Below are 18,933 nucleotides of genomic sequence, written 5' to 3'. Positions count from 1 at the left end.
AGTCTTAAGATTAAGGTACGATGGCAAACACACTTAACCACTGTGGTGTATGCACAACAAACACGCGGCCATTGTCTCTAGGGCGTGATGTAAAGGGAGGGCTTAGGGCTGGCTGGATGTAGTTGTGATCACGCTGCGCAAACATATGATGGCATTACAAGTGAAATTGAAACCCTGGCCGGGACGAGAGGGCTCATTTAACCACACTAATGTCATGCACACGTGGCATTTAATCACATAGTTCCACTTTGGGCGACAACTTCAAAGAGAACCTGGATCAGCGTATGATATCTGCGTCTAATGTCATCGTCGTACTGGAAAACTAACTTAATATTAAGGCAATGTTAACTGCTTAGATTAAGACCTTGTTAATTGTCGCGTCTAATGTCATCGTCGCACTGGAAAACTAACTATATGTTAAGGCAATGTTAACTGTTTATAGTAAGACCTTGTTCATTGTTGCATCTAATGTCATCGTCATACTGGAAAACTAACTATATATTAAGGCTATGTTAACTGTTTATATCAAGACCTTGTTAATTGTTGCATCTAATGTCATCGTCGTACTGGAAAACTAACTATATATAAAGGCAATGTTAACTGTTTATAGTAAGACCTTGTTAATTGTTGCGTCTAATGTCATCGTCATACTGGAAAACTAACTATATATTAAGGCAATGTTAACTGTTTATATCAAGACCTTGTTAATTGTTGCGTCTTATGCCATCGTCATACTGGAAAACTAACTTAATATTAAAATAATGTTAACTGTTTATATCAAGACCTTGTTAATTGATGCATCTAATGTCATCGTCATACTGGAAAACTAACTATATATTAAGGCAATGTTAACTGTTTATATCAAGACCTTGTTAATTGTTGCGTCTATTGTCATCGTCATACTGGAAAACTAACTATATATTAAGGCAATGTTAACTGTTTATATCAAGACCTTGTTAATTGTTGCGTCTAATGTCATCGTCGTACTGGAAAACTAACTTAATATTAAGGCAATGTTAACTATTTATATTAAGACCTTGTTAATTGTTGCGTCTAATGTCATCGTCGTACTGGAAAACTAACTATATATAAAGGCAATGTTAACTGTTTATATTAAGACCATGTTAATTGTTGCGCCTAATGTCATCGTTATTCTGGAAAAAACTAGCTTTATATTAAGACAATGTAATTGGAAACTGAAGATATTGTGCGGATCATTCTATGATGGGCTCAGAATGACGTCAGCGTGAAGCTACCTTCAAATGTCTTATATATTATGTAATGTAAACTGACAACAAAACTCATATCTTATAAAATTCTGTATCAGTCTGAATAGTCTACCTTGAATTCGGAGAATGCTCGATTGTGATTGGTCACTCACAGGCTTCAAGTCACAATAAACCCCCTCTGATTGAAAGAAGTTAATTTTTTAAGAATAATTTTGAACTATTACAGTCCTTGACGGTAGGCATATCTAAATAATTATGAATGATTATAGAAAACAAAATGCTAAATTGCGGTGACTTTTCAAAGGATGCGTGACAGTACATATCGTGCAGAAAACACGATAGAAATCTAGAATATGTATATCAAGTTTTGAGGACAACTGTGAGCTTGCTATTTGGTGCTATTCTATATACGACTGTGACGCCATATCTTTTGCGTCACATTGAGCGATATAAAGCCATATTAGGCACGTTCGGTGTAGAATGAAACCTTTGCAAGGCTTACTTAGTTTTCTTTAGGGGATGCCCACACAATGCCAGCTTGCCAAGTTGCTGTGCTACATTCCCCCAGTGCCGGTCATACGTTCGTGTGAAGTATTACGATGTAAACAAACTGATTGAGCATATAGATCGCCATATATTTTTTAGAAGCTGTGGTCGGTCATTCCGTAATTCAGATCGACAACCCACTCAAAACACTGGACTCAACCCATGCCGCTTCACTCAATGTATTTGCTAACAACAAAGAATTCGCGTTTTATTTAGTCATGGTAGAATGGAAACAAACATACTGTGTTTTAAATGTAGACCTAGGTTACCTGTACATGTCGATTTAACCCCGTTAAATGTAACATTTGAAACCTCACGCTGCGCGTTCGGTTCCAAATTCAATTAAGTGGTATTAAATCTACAGGTAACCAAGCCCTACATTGTAAACACAGCATGTTCATCTCCTAATTCAGTCCGCGAAATTGATAAACTACATTCATACATCAGCTGGATAAAAACCTTTCGAATTCTTTTTCTATAACGAATTTCTATAACGAGATTAGTAATAAAAACGGCTCTAAAAAAATAATTCACCATGTTATGGCATAAGGATACCCGGTTATGCCATCAGAGTACTTAGCTTAGGTATAGCTATGATTTGGAAACACTCCGGATCCCCGACTCCTCTGTGCCGATGAAAGCCTGGTCGGCTTCCTCAACATATCGGGGGGCACGGGTGGCCCAGTCGTCCAAGGCGCCGCGATTCGCTGTGAAGAGTTGCGTCCCTTGGGACGCCAGAAACCTATGATTGTTGGTTCGAATCCCGGTTCGCCCCGATTATGTTTCTAGGTTTGTCAGCACCATACCCGTGCTCGTGGGTTTCACCGAAGTGATAAACGTCTGACACCTGCATCACTTCGGGCTTTCCTCCCACATTAAGCTGACACGCCGTGATATAACTGGAATACTGTTAAAAGCGGCGTTAAACCAAATTCACTCACTCAACATATCTCCACCAGTATGCAGACTAATGGTGTCAGGAAAGTGCTGTACTGTCTAAAGTGAGGGTTTCGCATCTCATCTTGTTAAATTTTAACAAATTTAATATAATCACGTTGTTTGTAACAGATATGACAGGACTAACACACGTCATTGAAATGAACTATTGCTTATTTATCCTAATATAGAAATAAATAAAATAGATAAATAAAAGGGAATAAACCCTTTCCATATTCATAAGAAATCCCTGCCCCAAACAGAGTCGACTGACTGATTCCGTGTAAATCATGAGTTGGTGTTAATGAATCACTATCAGATAGTGATGATACTACGTGTTACTCGGAAAGGTGAGCGTATCCTGCCTCACCGGTGGTACCGTCACAAACACATGCTGAGGCAAGTCAATTGCTCCCCTATTATAGCAAAGGTAGCTGGGAATATCCCGGCAACTATTTTTTATGAATGTTTCTTTCCAAAAGAAAATATGAATTAATACTATTAATCGTGACTGTTGATATAATATAAAGTGAGTTAGTAAGGTTTTACGCCGCTTTTAGCAATATTCCAGCAATATCACGGCGGGGGACACCAGAAATGGGCTTCACACACTGACCCATGTCGGGAATCGAACCCGGGTCTTCGGCGTGACGAGCGAACGCTTTAACCACTAGGCTACCCGATCGCCCCTATGATGTAAAGCCAGCAATGAATGGGTATCCGGTAGGAAGAGATTGTAATATGTCTTCTTGCGCCACTCTTAGGTTTGGTTGTATACTCCCCTGGGAGCTGAGAATGAAAATTATGCACACTGACTCATTGACTGGCAGTAACAATAGAAACATTAGCATTCATTTGGTGGATGAAGTCCGGGGTATTATAAATGGACTTTTCTACGAGTTCATCCCCTTCTTATAAAGTAAAGATCATATCAATCTTAATTTGAACGACGTAATATATCATTTTATCGCTAACAGTATGCAACAAAATGATTACCAAATACGGATCACTCCACGGAAACGATCAATATTGAAAGATTACCGGTTCAAAGTGTTGATTTATTGCAATCAATACTAGCTGAGAGTAATTCAATGTCGTTAACAGCAGCGCATGCATATGCTCGTCTCACAAACAGTGTAATATATTTCAGATACATTGCAAACTGCTTAAGACTCGGGTCATTGATTCCCGAGGATCGTTGCTCACATTATCCGTCTCTGGACTGTTTGGTCAAGACAAGGCTATTTACAGACCACCGTGATGTAACTTCTTTGATAGGCATTTAGAAGTTGGAGTACTAAGTAAGGAAAAGAATTTATGGATGAACAACTTCTTTATTACAATTAAGAGCGATGTTTCGGTGTAGGTTCTAACACCGTTATCAAGCAAGTGGATAACGGTGTTAGAACCTACACGTGCCCGCACACCCACCAATACACATATCCACACACACACACACACACACGCACACGCACACACACGCACACGCGCACACACACACACACACACACACACACACACACACACACACACACACACACACACACACACACACACACACAATCCACACACGCATATTACGACATACGGCAGACCATCTATAAAATCCTCGCCCAAAGAAGCTCCTTTCTCTATTTCTTGGGACGACACCAAACAAGAACTAGTCCTGCCTACCAGGCAATAGCAGTGCTACTCCCCGCAAACAGACCCCTAGTTACACCTAACATACAGATTCCGCCAAGCACGAGTGGAGTTATTGAAATATTGGATTATTAGATATTACATTGACAAACTCGATCAATATGTCTTCCCATAAACTGTCATTCTCTGTGCACATGTCCCAGCGGATACTGAATAGTGTTGGGCTGTGATTGATAGCTTTTCCTCAATATCCACTGAAGGCGATAAGGGAAATGTCGGCCATATTGACGACATCAAATCACGACATTACACTTCCAGATCAAACAGTTTGGCTCTGGTCTACTTTCACTTCAACCGACGGACTGCTGGTTCACGTGACCTTTATTTCCACGTGGTGTACTTCAAATATACACGGCTTTCAAAACGTTTCACGGGATGTTATACTTTCTCTAATACCATAAGGGAACCGTCGGGTAGCCTAGTGGTTAAAGCGTTGGCTCGTCACGCCGAAGACCCGGGTTCGATTCCCGACATGGGTACAACGTGTAACGCCCATTTCTGGTGTCCCCCGCCGTGATATTGCTGGAATATTGCTAAAAGCGGTGTAAAACCATACTCACTCACTCACTTATACGAAACGAACGTGTGAATGCTTGATACCTCACGCCATACACAACCAGCAGCCGGGCGTCGGTCCATACAGCGATCTTAGACTTTCGTAACTGGTAACTGTGGCGACACGGGTGGCCGATTCGCATAATGTGTCGCAATTCACTGCTCAGGGTTGCGTTCCTTAGAAGCGCCAAAGGAATATGATCGTGGCTTCGAATCTTGGATTCCGTGTGATTATGTTTGTAAACACAAACCATGCTAGTTGTGTTCAACGTCGTAAACGTTTTGAGACCCTCATCACGTTTTGCTTTCTTCCTATCAATATGACACGTCGTGATGATGTTGTTCAGAGCGTCGTCAGACCCAACTCACTCACGCACCATGCCTTATCATGGGAGATAGGATTCGAGACCACGGTGTCTTTTAACAAAGCGATCTTAGCGCTACGACTGTCGTAAATCTGTGTTAAAGTATGGGAATAACGGCAGACTTAGCACTGAGATCTATCCGTTGATCCACCAAGGACTGCAACAGCGCTCGCATAGCAGTATTAACCGACATGTGTAGCGTATTCCCCGGCACACGTTCATTGCTTATGTTTGTACAAAACATAATTGTCACTTTCTTATGAGAGAAGATCTAAGATTTGTAACGGTTTTATTATTTATAAGCAGTGTTAAGGAGAACAGATGAATATGAAGAAAGAACTACATGTGGAGCCGACGTACCGATTGTTATTTTCATAACAAAATATCAATAATGGCCGTTAATGTTGCGGCTTAGTGCTATGGGTATAATCAAAATGGCTCCCCAAACCATACAGGTTAAACATGGTCATGTCAATACAACCCTCCCTTTGACACAGGTGGAGTTTTGTAACATGCATGTATTATAACAGTATTAGTTCCTTCTTCAAATGACGGTGGCCTACTCGTGTATAACCCGCAGTAAGCTCTTGTGCCCTTTAGGCGAGCCAGACACCTGTGATCGTATCAGCGAATGATCGTGGGTTCTAATTCTAGATTCCCCCTGATTGTGTTCCTACGTTTGTCATCACCCATGTTTTTTGGTTTCAGGAAGAGGTAAAAGTCTAAGGCTTACCAAATCCGGGCTTGATCCCCCCCCCCCCCCCCCCCCCCCCCTCCAACGCAGATCCATTTAGCTGACACATCGTGACATCACTGAATACTGTTCAAAGCGGCAAACCCACTCGTGCTCATACCTACGTCATTAACACAACATATATGGGCCAGTTCGTTGTATTGTAATACTAGGTTGTAATAATCATTATATACCGCGCTGCTGTGTCCCCTGAATGTGGGTTCGAATCCCAATCGCATAAATGATGAATCTTGGTATGTTAAGTGTCTGTTAAGGGGTATACATGTGTTATTTCAGGCGTTCCTCCCACATTTAGCAAACGTTTATGCAAGCTGCTGTAACCGGTGTGACATACTGCAAGGGACAGTTGGTTTGATATTGATATATTCCAGCCTACAAGTGCACTGTAGGTGATAAGAGCGAAGGAGTAAACTCTTACGCCACTTTTAGCAATATTCCAGCAATCCCACGGCGGGCACACCAGAAATGGGCTTTGTATCCACTTAGGGAATCGAACTTGGTCATTCGGAATGACGACCGAACACGGTAACCACTAGGCTACCCCACCGCCTTGTAGGCTATAAGAGATGGACCTGAGTTATCCCTTAAGGTATATGCATCATGTCAGACAATCGGAACTGGCTTCAGGAAGCTTCAGGATCAACGTCAATAGTACTACGAAGCAGCATGTGTAGTGGTTACCAAAAGATATGGATACATGTTGCTACCCTAAGCCATACATGTTTAAAGTGTACCAGAGCAAGATAATTTATTTCGCGAGCCTAAGTGAACCGCCTTCACACTCTGAATATGCGTATAATTCTAGCTAACCCATGACAGAAGACGTTATTGGTGTTGCTATTGTAATATGTGCTGTTGACTGGTGTGGGAGTCGGACTACACAATACTGGTAGTATACTGTCAGCTTACTTAACTCACAATACTTGAAAGATATTGGTGAATGACCGGTTAATACCTTTCCATGTACCCCATTTCCCATATACCGTCGTCATGGCAACCAGGTCTCAGTATCGATGAAATGTCGTCTTGTAATGTAGTCAATAAAAAAATATATACGCTGATTTTCGTTTTATTTTAAGCCTGTTATTTTAGTCACTGTTTGATAAAAATCTACATAAAATGTTTCGAATTCGTTCTCCTAATTTTCAATCAATCTGTCAAATTTAAGTCGATTTATAAAATTGTTCACATTGACTGCAACATATAAACGCATTGGCTTTAGATGCACATGAAGCGCAGAGGCTTAACGTAAACCAGTTGTAGTCTTGTAACCTTTAAAAATGAGGACAAACACATCGCATCGGTTGGTTTTCAAATTGTGGAAAATATTAAAACATGGCGGAGGGTAACTCGGGGGATACGGTTTGATGAACTTTCAGAGTGGCTGTATACAACTCTCCAGGCAGCTGGAGGTGCTGCCCTCGACGGAATCCTCTGTGTCTGTCTGTGTGTGTGTATGTGTGTGTGTGTGTGTGTGTGTGTGTGTGTGTGTGTGTGTGTGTGTGTGTGTGTGTGTGTGAAGGAATAACGTGTGAATGTGTATATTGTCCTGCGTCATAAATACAGGGATTACAGTGTGTATTGACCTTGTTTCAGACATTGTGATGGACATCGTCAGAAACTGTCAGTTCGTCACCAAGGTCCGAGATGACGTCATCATCAAGCAGGGAGACAAGGGAGAGTGGTGAGATAGCAACTGTTTATGGATGAGCACAGAGTGAGTGAGTGAGTGAGTTTGGTTTAACGCTGCTTTGAACAGTGTTCCAGTCGTCTAAGGCGCCGCGATTTGCTGTGCAGAGTTGCGTCCCTTGGGCACGCCAGAAACCTATGATTGTGGGTTCGAATCCCGCTTCGCCCCGATTATGTCTCTAGGTTTGTCAGCTCGTGGGTTTCACCGAAATAAACGTCCGACACCTGCATCACTTCGGGCTTTCCTCTCACATTAAGCTGACACGCAGTGATGTAACTGGAATGCTGTTAAAAGCGGCGTTAAACCCAACTCGCTCACTCACTTAGACGTGCACCACTTTGGTGATACCCACAAGCAGGAGTACGGGACGCTCTTGGAAATCTGAAGAGTTATCATCGAATTATGAATTAGCATCTCGGAATTGAGCTAAATGGTATGTGAAATACTACTGACTGTCACTGTCGGTGTATTGTTACAGTATGCTTTCCTTCCTTTCGTTCTCTGGGTGGGTGGTGGTGTAGGTATTTTACCATAGACCTGCACTGACCAAAATATTCAAAACACTGATTGAAAGCTTTCTAAGTTTTTTTGAGCAATCATAAACAAAGATCATGTATTACGTTATTCTGGAGACTCTCCAGGGTGCCCTCCTGGGATGTGATCTCAGACACTTGGTATCTCTTGTGGGAGCACGTTTTGAACAATACATCTCCGATGTGTCTTTGAAACATATGCACATTAACCCCAAACCATCATGAAAGACTCGCTAGAATTAACACCATGTACATGCATACATCGAAAAGGCTGTAGGTCGCCAAACTCAATACATACATCATACTGGTAATCTAACACAATACATATGAATACGTCTTACTGGTCATCTATCACAATACATATGAATACGTCTTACTGGTCATCTAACACAATACACATGTATACGTCTTATAGGCTGTGGTCATCAAACACCCTGCATATGAATAAGGTTGATTCATAAGGCCCGGTCCAGACTCGATTATTAACAGACTACGTCATATAACTGGCATTTTGCTGAGTGCGGCGTTAAACAACAAACAAGCAAACAAACAAACTAACCTGTAGATGACCTGTCACCTGTTTTCAGTTTCTACATCATCCTGGGCGGCCAGATCTCCATCTACATCCTGAACAAGGACAAGGACGGAGAGGATGAGTCCGAACTGGACATCATCTACCGGAAGGGCAAGGACGGCAAACTGGACAGGAGCAAGCTGGGATACTTCGTCACACATCTGGGTGAGTGAGGGGTTCAGCGTCGTACCGGAAGTATTTAAATTACATCCCTGCGTGGTAGCTTTATGTTGGAGGAAAGAACAAAGATACGCAAGCGCTTGTGGTTTAACCCCTTAATGAAAAACAAGAGCAGTGGTTCAGTGTTGCTGTTACCAAGGCTCATATTTGAGGTGAATCTGGGATTCGAACTCATCACCAACGGTTCCTGACACGGGTAAGGGAGACAACTATGAATTTGACGGTGAGTAGGGCAGTGGGGAAGTGTTATATCAAATTTTGAGTCCACGAATAATCCCTGTTTTGGAATTCACTGCTGTCGCCCACACCCCGGCTATATAAGGCTAGTTATTGCTTTTGCCCCAGTCTTCTTTGTCATTAGTGTCTTCTCGTATTAAACGGTATTTCTTTGATTGTCCTATGTTCGTATGTTACACCTACTTTTATTAATCTTTTACAAGGGGATGAGAGTATGCCTTTTTGGTTGATGCATGTCATCGTATCCCAATTGCGTGGATCGATGCTCATGATATCAGTCACTGGATTGTCTGGTCCAGACTTGATAATTTACGAACCGCCATACAGCTGGATTATTGCTGAGTGCGATGTTAAACAAACAAACAAACAAACAAACAAACAAACAAAACGTCTGGAATCTTGTAGGTGCTGGTAGCCCGTTCGGCGAGGTGGCCCTGGCGTCAGATGACTGTATCAGGACAGCCTCCGTGATATCGGACGAGCGGACGGACCTGGTGGTGGTGGACAGACAGCTGTACAACCGGTCAGTCAGGGATGTACTGGCCAAGGAGTTCAGGGACAAGGAACGCTTCATCGCCGGCAACAAGCTGTTCTCGTCCTGGCCTCCCAAGTACCGCAAGCAGTTGGCCATGGCCATGTACATGGAGACCTACTCGTATGAGGCCCCCTTGGTGCGACAGGGCGAGAACACAGAGAACATGTACTTCATTCTCAGGTGAGAGCAAGAACAGAGAACATGTACTTCATTCTGAGGTGAGAGCAAGAACAGAGAACATGTACTTCATTCTCAGGTGAGGGCAGGAACAGACACGTACTTCATTCTGAGGTGAGAGCAAGAACAGAGAACATGTACTTCATTCTCAGGTGAGGGCAGGAACAGAGAACATGTTCTTCATTCTCAGGTGAGGGCAGGAACAGAGAACATATACTTCATTCTCAGGTGAGAGCAAGAACAGAGAACATGTACTTCATTCTCAGGTGAGAGCAGGAACAGACATGTACTTCATTCTGAGGTGAGAGCAAGAACAGAGAACATGTACTTCATTCTCAGGTGAGGGCAGGAACAGACATGTACTTCATTCTCAGGTGAGAGCAAGAACAGAGAACATGTACTTCATTCTTTGGTAAGAGCAGGAACAGAGAACATGTACTTCATTCTCAGGTGAGAGCAGGAACAGAGAACATGTACTTCATTCTTAGGTGAGAGCAATAACAGACATGTACTTCATTCTTAGGTGATAGCAGGAATAGAGAACATGTACTTCATTCTTTGGTAAGAGCAGGAACAGAGAACATGTACTTCATTCTAAGGTAAGAGCAAGAACAGAGAACATGTACTTCATTCTCAGGTGAGAGCAAGAACAGACATGTACTTCATTCTCAGGTGAGAGCAGGAACAGAGAACATGTACTTCATTCTCAGGTGAGAGCAAGAACAGAGAACATGTACTTCATTCTCAGGTGAGAGCAGGAACAGAGAACATGTACTTCATTCTCAGGTGAGAGCAAGAACAGAGAACATGTACTTCATTCTTTGGTAAGAGCAGGAACAGAGAACATTTACTTCATTCTCAGGTGAGAGCAGGAACAGAGAACATGTACTTCATTCTTAGGTGAGAGCAAGAACAGACATGTACTTCATTCTTAGGTGATAGCAGGAATAGAGAACATGTACTTCATTCTTTGGTAAGAGCAGGAACAGAGAACATGTACTTCATTCTGAGGTGATAGCAAGAACATAGAACATGTACTTCATTCTTAGGTGAGAGCAGGAACAGAGAACATGTACTTCATTCTCAGGTGATAGCAAGAACAGAGAACATGTACTTCATTCTCAGGTGATAGCAGGAACAGAGAACATGTACTTCATTCTTAGGTGATAGCAGGAACATAGAACATGTACTTCATTCTCAGGTGATAGCAGGAACATAGAACATGTACTTCATTCTTTGGTAAGAGCAGGAACAGAGAACATGTACTTCATTCTCAGGTGAGAGCAAGAACAGAGAACATGTACTTCATTCTTAGGTGAGAGCAGGAACAGAGAACATGTACTTCATTCTCAGGTGAGAGCAGGAACAGATATGTACTTCATTCCCAGGTGAGAGCAGGAACAGAGAACATGTACTTCATTCTTAGGTGAGAACAGGAACATAGAACGTGTACTTCAATCTTTGCTGATAAGGAAGTGAGAACATGTTGGTATTTCTGAAGTGAGAGCAAGTTGGGTACGTTATGAGGGAATTAGGAATCATGCTGATGTGCCTATGTGCGAGGCATGCGACAGCGACCTGAATTCACATTATCAGTGAATACAGTAACACTGAGAGTGCCCCCACCTTGGGCGGAACCTCCCTCCCCATCCCTCCACATGTTGTATGTTGTGACAACCCACCCCCACCCCCACACCCAATAAGAGAGGATTATTATATTTTGGACCTTTCCCTTTCAAAAAATATTGGATCTGCCCTTGTTTGCCGTACCTGGCGACTGACGGGGTCAGGTGTTCAGACTCACTGACTTGGTTGATGCATGTCATCGTATCTCAATTGCGTGGATAGATGCTCATGATGTCAATCACTGGATTGTCTGGTCCAGACACGATTATTCACACAGACCGCCGTCATGTACATGTAATGTTGCTGAATGCGGCGTTAAACAACAACCATTCTTCATGTGTAATGTCACAAACGCCATGTGTCTCTCCTTGCAGTGGTCAGGTGGAGGTCCAGATTGACCCCTCACAGCACCCGCTGCAGTACCGGAAGATCTTCTTGGCTGCCAGTCAAACAGAAACTGCCAAGTAAGCTATACAAATTATATACCAACAAAACTAATGGAAATATGCCTTCTTCATTTATATAGAAGATAGTATGTGTATTTATGAAAGCGTGTGAGCACGGGTGGCCCAGTCGTCTACAGCGCGATTCGCTGTACAGAGTTGCGTCCCTTGGACACACCAGAAACCTATGATTGTAGGTTCGAATCCCGGTTCGCCCTGATTATGTTTCTAGGTTTGTCAGCACCATACCCGTGTTCGTGGGTTTTACCGAAGTGGTAAACGTCTGAGACCTGCATCACTTCGGGCTTTCCTCCCACATTAAGCTGACACGCTTTGATATAACTGGAATACTGTTAAAAGCGGCGTTAAACCCAATTCACTCACTCACTAATGAAAGAGTGATCATGACATCTGAGGGTTTTCTTTGATCTAAAGCCCCCTATCGTCCTTGAGATCAGCCGCCAGCCAGTGCTCGAGCGCGTGGTGTTCGTGGTGTCTCATCTCAACACTGCCAGTTTGCCTTTGAAACGTTGTTACCTCGTACCAAAACTTTTAACTTTTAAGTTTGGATGTTTCGTCTAGTGCTCCACAAGTTGGTGTTCACTGTTGCGTTCCTTAGGGTGCCAGAAACCTGTGATTGTGGGGTCGAATCCTAGATTCAACTAATTGTGTTTCTTGGTTTGTCATATAGCTGGGACATTGCTGAGTGTGACGTTAAACGACGAACAAACAAACAAACCATGGGTGTCTTCGTATGTTTTACTGACTTCGGATGTGTTCGTCGGGTAGCTTGGTGGGTAAAGCGTTCGTTCGTCACGCCGAAGACCCGGGTTCGATTCCGACATGGGTGCAATGTGTGAAGCCCATTTCTGGTGTCCCCCTCCGTGATACTCATTCACTCACTCACTCTTGATTCTCGTGACAGACTGGCTCTTTCACCTGCGTTTTCACGTTCTCGCATACAGATGTCATTACTGTACACGTTGAGGCATACAAGAACACTACAAGAACACTGATTGTGAAAGTTTGGTTCAACGCTGCTTTGAACAGTAGTTCCGTTACATCACCGCGTTTCAGATTGATGTCAGAGGAAGCCACAGGTGATCAAGGACATGTACTCGTTGGAGATACCCTAGATCAAAATGTGGTGCAGACAAACCAAGAAATATAACCAAGTTTGAATCTGTGATTCGAACCCATGATCACAGGTTTCTGGCACGCGTAAGGGTGCGAAATGAAACGCCCAAAACGACAGGCCACCCCTGGTCCCACTGTCGTTGGACAAGTCAGTCTGATATTAAGTGTCTCCTTATATCCGTATGTGAATGGGGTGGTATTGTAGGGGAAACCAAACCCATCCACATCAAGAAGAATGATTTGTAAAAACGGCATGTATGTGAATGAAGGGACTAGGCTATAACTTTTGCAGTGTTGTAGTGTACTGGTAAGTATACGTAAGTATTTGTGTGTACGCGTAGTGAGCATAGGTGTGTCCGTGTGGGTGCACACGATCGAGGGTTTTGGTGATGGTGTGAGTGAGTCAGTGAGTGTATGAGTATGCGTAAGTCGGTGAGCGAGTGCGTGCGTGTATGTGTGTGTGCGAGAGAGAGAGAGAGTATGTTCGTTTATGTGTGTGTGAGTGACAGAGTGAGCTTATATATTTCTGTGTCTGTTTACAATACAATAATACAGTGTGACATTAACCATACCACACTAAAATATGTAACTAGGTCGACCAGTTTCTGTGAAGGTAGCGTTTCGAGAACTGGGTTAATACACGTTTATGTTCACGATTGTACCAATAAACAGTGTGTAACAAAGTCATTTCTCTGCAAAGATTGTTAAAAAAGGCGGAGAAAGCACGTCCCCCGACCGAACACCACAACAGCAACAACATAAAGAAGAGGGACAACTTCAAAAGCATGAAGCTCTGCTACCTCGGTATCAACGAGAGTGTAGGTAGGTGTCTAAGCATTAACATTTGGATTAAACAGAGCACTGACCGCTGTAATACAGGTATAGGATAATCAATTGTGCTTTAAACAGTGTGGAATTCTGTTCCAAATGTACAAATGCTAGCAATTCTAAATCTAGAAATTATATTTTTTTCAAGATACATTTGGAACAGAATAAAACGTTAAACATATAACAATTGCAAAATTACGTGTGACCATGGAACAATTTCGTTGCGGTTCCAATGGTCTCAAAACAGGAACTGGTAGGTATTTCAATATCCCCAGAGATAAAAGGCTGTGCACATTTTGTAAGAAAGGTTACGTCGAAGATGAGTACCATTTTTTGATGGTTTGTGTCCGGTATTAAACACTGCGTGAGAAGTACATCCCTACTACATTTATACCACACCTTACCCGTAACTAATACAAATACAATATACTGTTGTCATCAACGGTAACGAATGTAGATAGACACATGGCTATGTTTATCTATTATGCAAGTTGCTTTAGAAAGATACATGTTGATTATTTCTATTGTTACATATAGAGAATCTCACCCGAGTGTCTTTTGATATCAAATATATCAACACGAGTTGATAAAAGTGGAAAAATTCACGAGGTTTGCCGAGGATTTTTGCCACTTTTATCAACGAGTGTTGATATATTTGATGTCAAAGGACACGAGAGTGAGATTTTATTTATCATCCAACATCATTCTTCTAACTTTTTCAATTTGAAGACAGTAATTAGCAGTGTCTTCGGTGCAAGAAGTACTGCTAACAGCTTCAGTAGCAGAGCCATTAGTGATGTTGTTTGATTGTGACGTCATGGTTACCAGTGATGTCACAATGGTCTGCAAAGCATTGTGATGTAATTTCATTGCAGCGACATCTACAGTGTAGATGTTGCTTGATCTCATCCAAGCGATATCTCCTGTGGGAGCCAGTTTTGGATGATAAATATTATATGCTGACTGACCCCCTGTATGAACAGGAGGCCTACATTCGTCTTGAATAAAGAACATATTAATTAAGCAGTGAGGACATACACATAATTTATTTAAATTATAATCATAAGCCCTTCGCGAAGATCTTTGACTTTGTGTACTGTTTAGGTTTAGGTTGCTACAGAAATGACGCTTATGAGTCCAATTATAAAAGTGGGCAAATCGTCAATAAGTAGACAGTTTATAAGTACACTATTAGTATGTAGACTATTCATAAGTAGCCTGTTTATTCGTGTCTACCTTTCGTCACCTTAAACTGTAACCTCAAAGGAAGTACAAGCTCCATGTTAAAATATATTCGACACAATCCATCCCAGTGAAATACATGTATGAACGAACAAGTGTAAGCAACAGTAGTGATCTAAGGGATTATATCTGCACACTGTGAAGACTATGTAGAATGACGTAGCAATAAAAAAAATGTTTATTTTAATTACTAAAACGTCCATGCTTCGTCCCTTTCAATATGCCTTGGCTAGTCAGTGGTAAATATGTATTCGTCAAAGATAAACTAAATGCACGGTTTTTATTTTAAGGCATTGTCATTTTCCAATCAGTTCACCCTCATTTAGGTATTCTACTTTATTCGCAATATGTTCCAATTCAGAATTGACTTTCACTTTGTGTGAGTTCACTTGAGTATGAACCTTCTGAGAGTGAGGCCAAACTGTATGAACGCCGCAGCTTGCGATACACGTGGTAACCATGACAACACATGTGCATCAACGCACACAACTATAATTTTATTAAAGTAGCCCAACATGACATGAACTTTTATGGATAACAACTTGTACATTATTTCTAACTCCGGTTCGGTGTTACCTCTTGCGAGTCTACCCCACAATATAATTGTTTTTATAATAAAAGTGCATGTCTTTAAAATCCAAGATATTCAAGGTCAAACTGGCACCAATCGACACCACTTCAGTTTGTCTTATACTGGTACTCATCATCTTAATTCAAGCTCCTTAAACCTGCCTGCAACTACACCAATAACTTCAACAACACCGACAATCTGCAAATAGAAACAAAGCCTGTCCAAATAATACATTTATTGGGAAATATTACCACTGCTTATTTCTCTTAAGACTGTCAACAGTATTGACGTTCAGGACCAAGGGATATTAAAAGGCAGATATTTACGGGCGTATAAAACCGAAAATCAAATACGTCCCCTTTTTCTCACCCCACTGAGACGTTTAAACGGTAGTGTTAAACATTTGTAGTAGTCAGTGTACAATATATCTGTAGAAATTAATTGCGGTGTGTTTGCATAGGGGTATAATATCTGCTACCTGATGTTTACGAGGGGTTGATTCTTTAAGCTGGGGACGCTGTGGTATTGAAGCTTTGGTTACCAAGGGGAGGTGTGTGTTAAGGGAGCGGTATACTGAAGTATCGATCTCCTGTCTAGCCTGTTTTTGTACTGTTGGTTGTGTTTCGAGGGTCATCCCATGTCAACTGCTTTTGTTAACGTTATCTTTTTCATTTGACCTAAATAGACGGAGTATTTCTCCAGACAATTGTTCTCCTCCACCGTTGGTGTGTCTGAAGAATCTATGAATCCTAATTGGAGGGTTGGAGTGACAGCTTTTGACATACCTTTTATAGATTCATGTAGTTTCAACTAAACCAGTTCAAGGTTAATCTTGATAGGTTCTCGGCCGTTGAACTTTTGGTTAATATACAGGGGTTGAAAGAAAAGTAGTCCTTGGGTTGCATGTAGTACTTCGGTAGTACTGGCATATGTACATGTTTTACCGGGGTTGGCGGCGGTGTTGTGCAGGGATTGACGGTGGTGTAGAGCTGAGGTAGATGGTGGTGTAGTGCCAGGTTTGAAGGCGGTGTTGTACTGGTTTTGACGGTGGTGTAGTACCGGGGTGGACGATGATGTAGTACCAGGGTTGATTGTGGTGTAGTACCGGGGATGACGGTGGTGTAGTGCCGGGGTTGGCGGTGGTGTAGTATTGGAGTTGGCGGTGGTGTAGTACTGGGGTTGACGGTGGTGTAGTACTGGGGATGGCGGTGGTGTAGTATTGGAGTTGACGGTGGTGTAGTACCGGGGTTGACGGTAGTGTAGTACTGGGGATGACGGTGGTGTAGTATTGGAGTTGACGGTGGTGTAGTACTGGGGATGACGGTGGTGTAGTATTGGAGTTGACGGTGGTGTAGTACTGGGGATGACACCACCGTAGTACTGGGGATGGCGGTGGTGTAGTACTAGGGTTGACGGTGATGTAGTACCGGGGTTGACGGTGGTGTAGTACTAGGGTTGACGGTGATGTAGTACCGGGGTTGCCGGTGATGTAGTACTAGGGTTGACGTTTGTGTAGTACTGGGGTTGACGGTGGTGTAGTACTGGTGTTGACGGTGGTGTAGTACTGGGGTTGACGGTGGTGTAGTACTAGGGTTGACGGTGATGTAGTACTAGGGTTGACGTTGGTGTAGTACCGGGGTTGACGATGGTGTAGTACCGGGGTTGACGGTGGTGTAGTACTGGGGTTGACGGTGGTGTAGTACTAGGGTTGACGGTGGTGTAGTACTAGGGTTGACGGTGATGTAGTACCGGGGTTGACGGTGGTGTAGTCCTGGGGTTGACGGTGGTGTAGTACTGGGGTTGACGGTGGTGTAGTACTAGGGTTGACGGTGATGTAGTACTAGGGTTGACGTTGGTGTAGTACCGGGGTTGACGATGGTGTAGTACCGGGGTTGACGGTGGTGTAGTACTGGGGTTGACGGTGGTGTAGTACCGGGGATGACGGTGATGTAGTACTAGGGTTGACGGTGATGTAGTACTGGAGTTGAAGGTGGTGTAGTAATGGGGTTGACAATTACATTTGTGAAATAAGAAACTCTCCGACTGCTCCTTAAAAAGCCTCACTAAGGTGTCTCCCACTTATCTGCAGCCGAGGGGAGCATGGTACACATGGATAATATCACATCTCTGTTCCAGGGGACATCGAGATGCTGCTGGACCTGAAGACGTACATGCATACGGCGGTGTGCAAGGAGAGGACGGAGGTCCTGGTCCTGGAAATGAAGCATTATGAGAGGTTGTTCGTTAGGAGGCATCAGAGGACTATAGAGTCTATGAGAGACGAGCTCGCCGTCAAACTAGAAACACGCATATCTCTCCTGACTCAGAAAGAGGATATTCCTCTACTCGGGTACCTACATAGTAGGATTATCAGCCGCTATAAACCCCCACCCCCTGTAGAAAAAGACAGACGTGAAATGACCACAGTTTCTGCAGCTGAAAAAGAATTTCTGAACCATCGAGGACCTTTGATAGACATGTTCGGACCGGGGAGTGTGTTTTATATGATTCGCGTGCGGGAGAAGACGAAAGAGAAGCTTAGATTGAAGAGGCACCGGAAGGTGGATCAGATACCACCAAGTCATGTTCATGCAGTTCAACTACCCCAGAGTATGCTGTTGGCGGCTCAGAACGCCCGGGATGAAGTGGACGGACATGGCCGAGATGGGCCGAGAAGCTTCAAGAGTATTCAGAGTTCCCATCAGAAGGACCAGGAGTCCAATGATGACTATATGGGCGACATGGACTACTATGTTGATGATGATGCTGAGCCGTTGTCTATGGGGGTGACGATAGACCAGGAGTCTCACGACGCCGCCTTGACAAACTTAGAAGAGAGAATCAGACTTTGGCTGAAGAGAGAAAACCCCAAATCCAGGTCCAAGGTTGCTCAACTGAGAAGACTTGCGCTACAGGTAGGATAGGTTGGTTGGTTGGTAGGCTGGTTGGTTGGCTGGTTGGTTGGTGTGTGAGTGAGTGAGTGAGTGAGCGAGTGAGTGTGTAACGACTGCTCCAGCAAAACCATCACGTCGGGGGACACTTGAAATGTGTTTTAAATTGTACCTATCTGGGGA

At 43.0% G+C, this 18,933-nt stretch overlaps 1 protein-coding gene across 1 annotated transcript in view; it reads left to right on the top strand.

Annotated features, from left to right (window-relative positions):
* The window catches only part of LOC139459291 (uncharacterized), a 39,398-nt gene that overhangs the window by 17,020 nt on the left and 3,445 nt on the right, over nucleotides 1–18,933 (top strand). Inside the window, exons 2-7 of the mRNA XM_071240744.1 lie at nucleotides 7,683–7,770; nucleotides 8,897–9,048; nucleotides 9,706–10,015; nucleotides 12,013–12,102; nucleotides 13,919–14,040; nucleotides 17,996–18,774. Coding sequence (XP_071096845.1) covers nucleotides 7,683–7,770; nucleotides 8,897–9,048; nucleotides 9,706–10,015; nucleotides 12,013–12,102; nucleotides 13,919–14,040; nucleotides 17,996–18,774 — 1,541 coding nt within the window. The remainder of the gene's footprint in view (nucleotides 1–7,682; nucleotides 7,771–8,896; nucleotides 9,049–9,705; nucleotides 10,016–12,012; nucleotides 12,103–13,918; nucleotides 14,041–17,995; nucleotides 18,775–18,933) is intronic.

Source organism: Haliotis cracherodii, unplaced genomic scaffold (genome assembly GCF_022045235.1).
Source record: "Haliotis cracherodii isolate W230 unplaced genomic scaffold, xgHalCrac1.p SCAF_13, whole genome shotgun sequence".
Classification (NCBI taxonomy): Eukaryota; Metazoa; Mollusca; class Gastropoda; order Lepetellida; family Haliotidae; genus Haliotis; species Haliotis cracherodii.
This window is presented reverse-complemented; position numbering and strand designations above follow the sequence as displayed.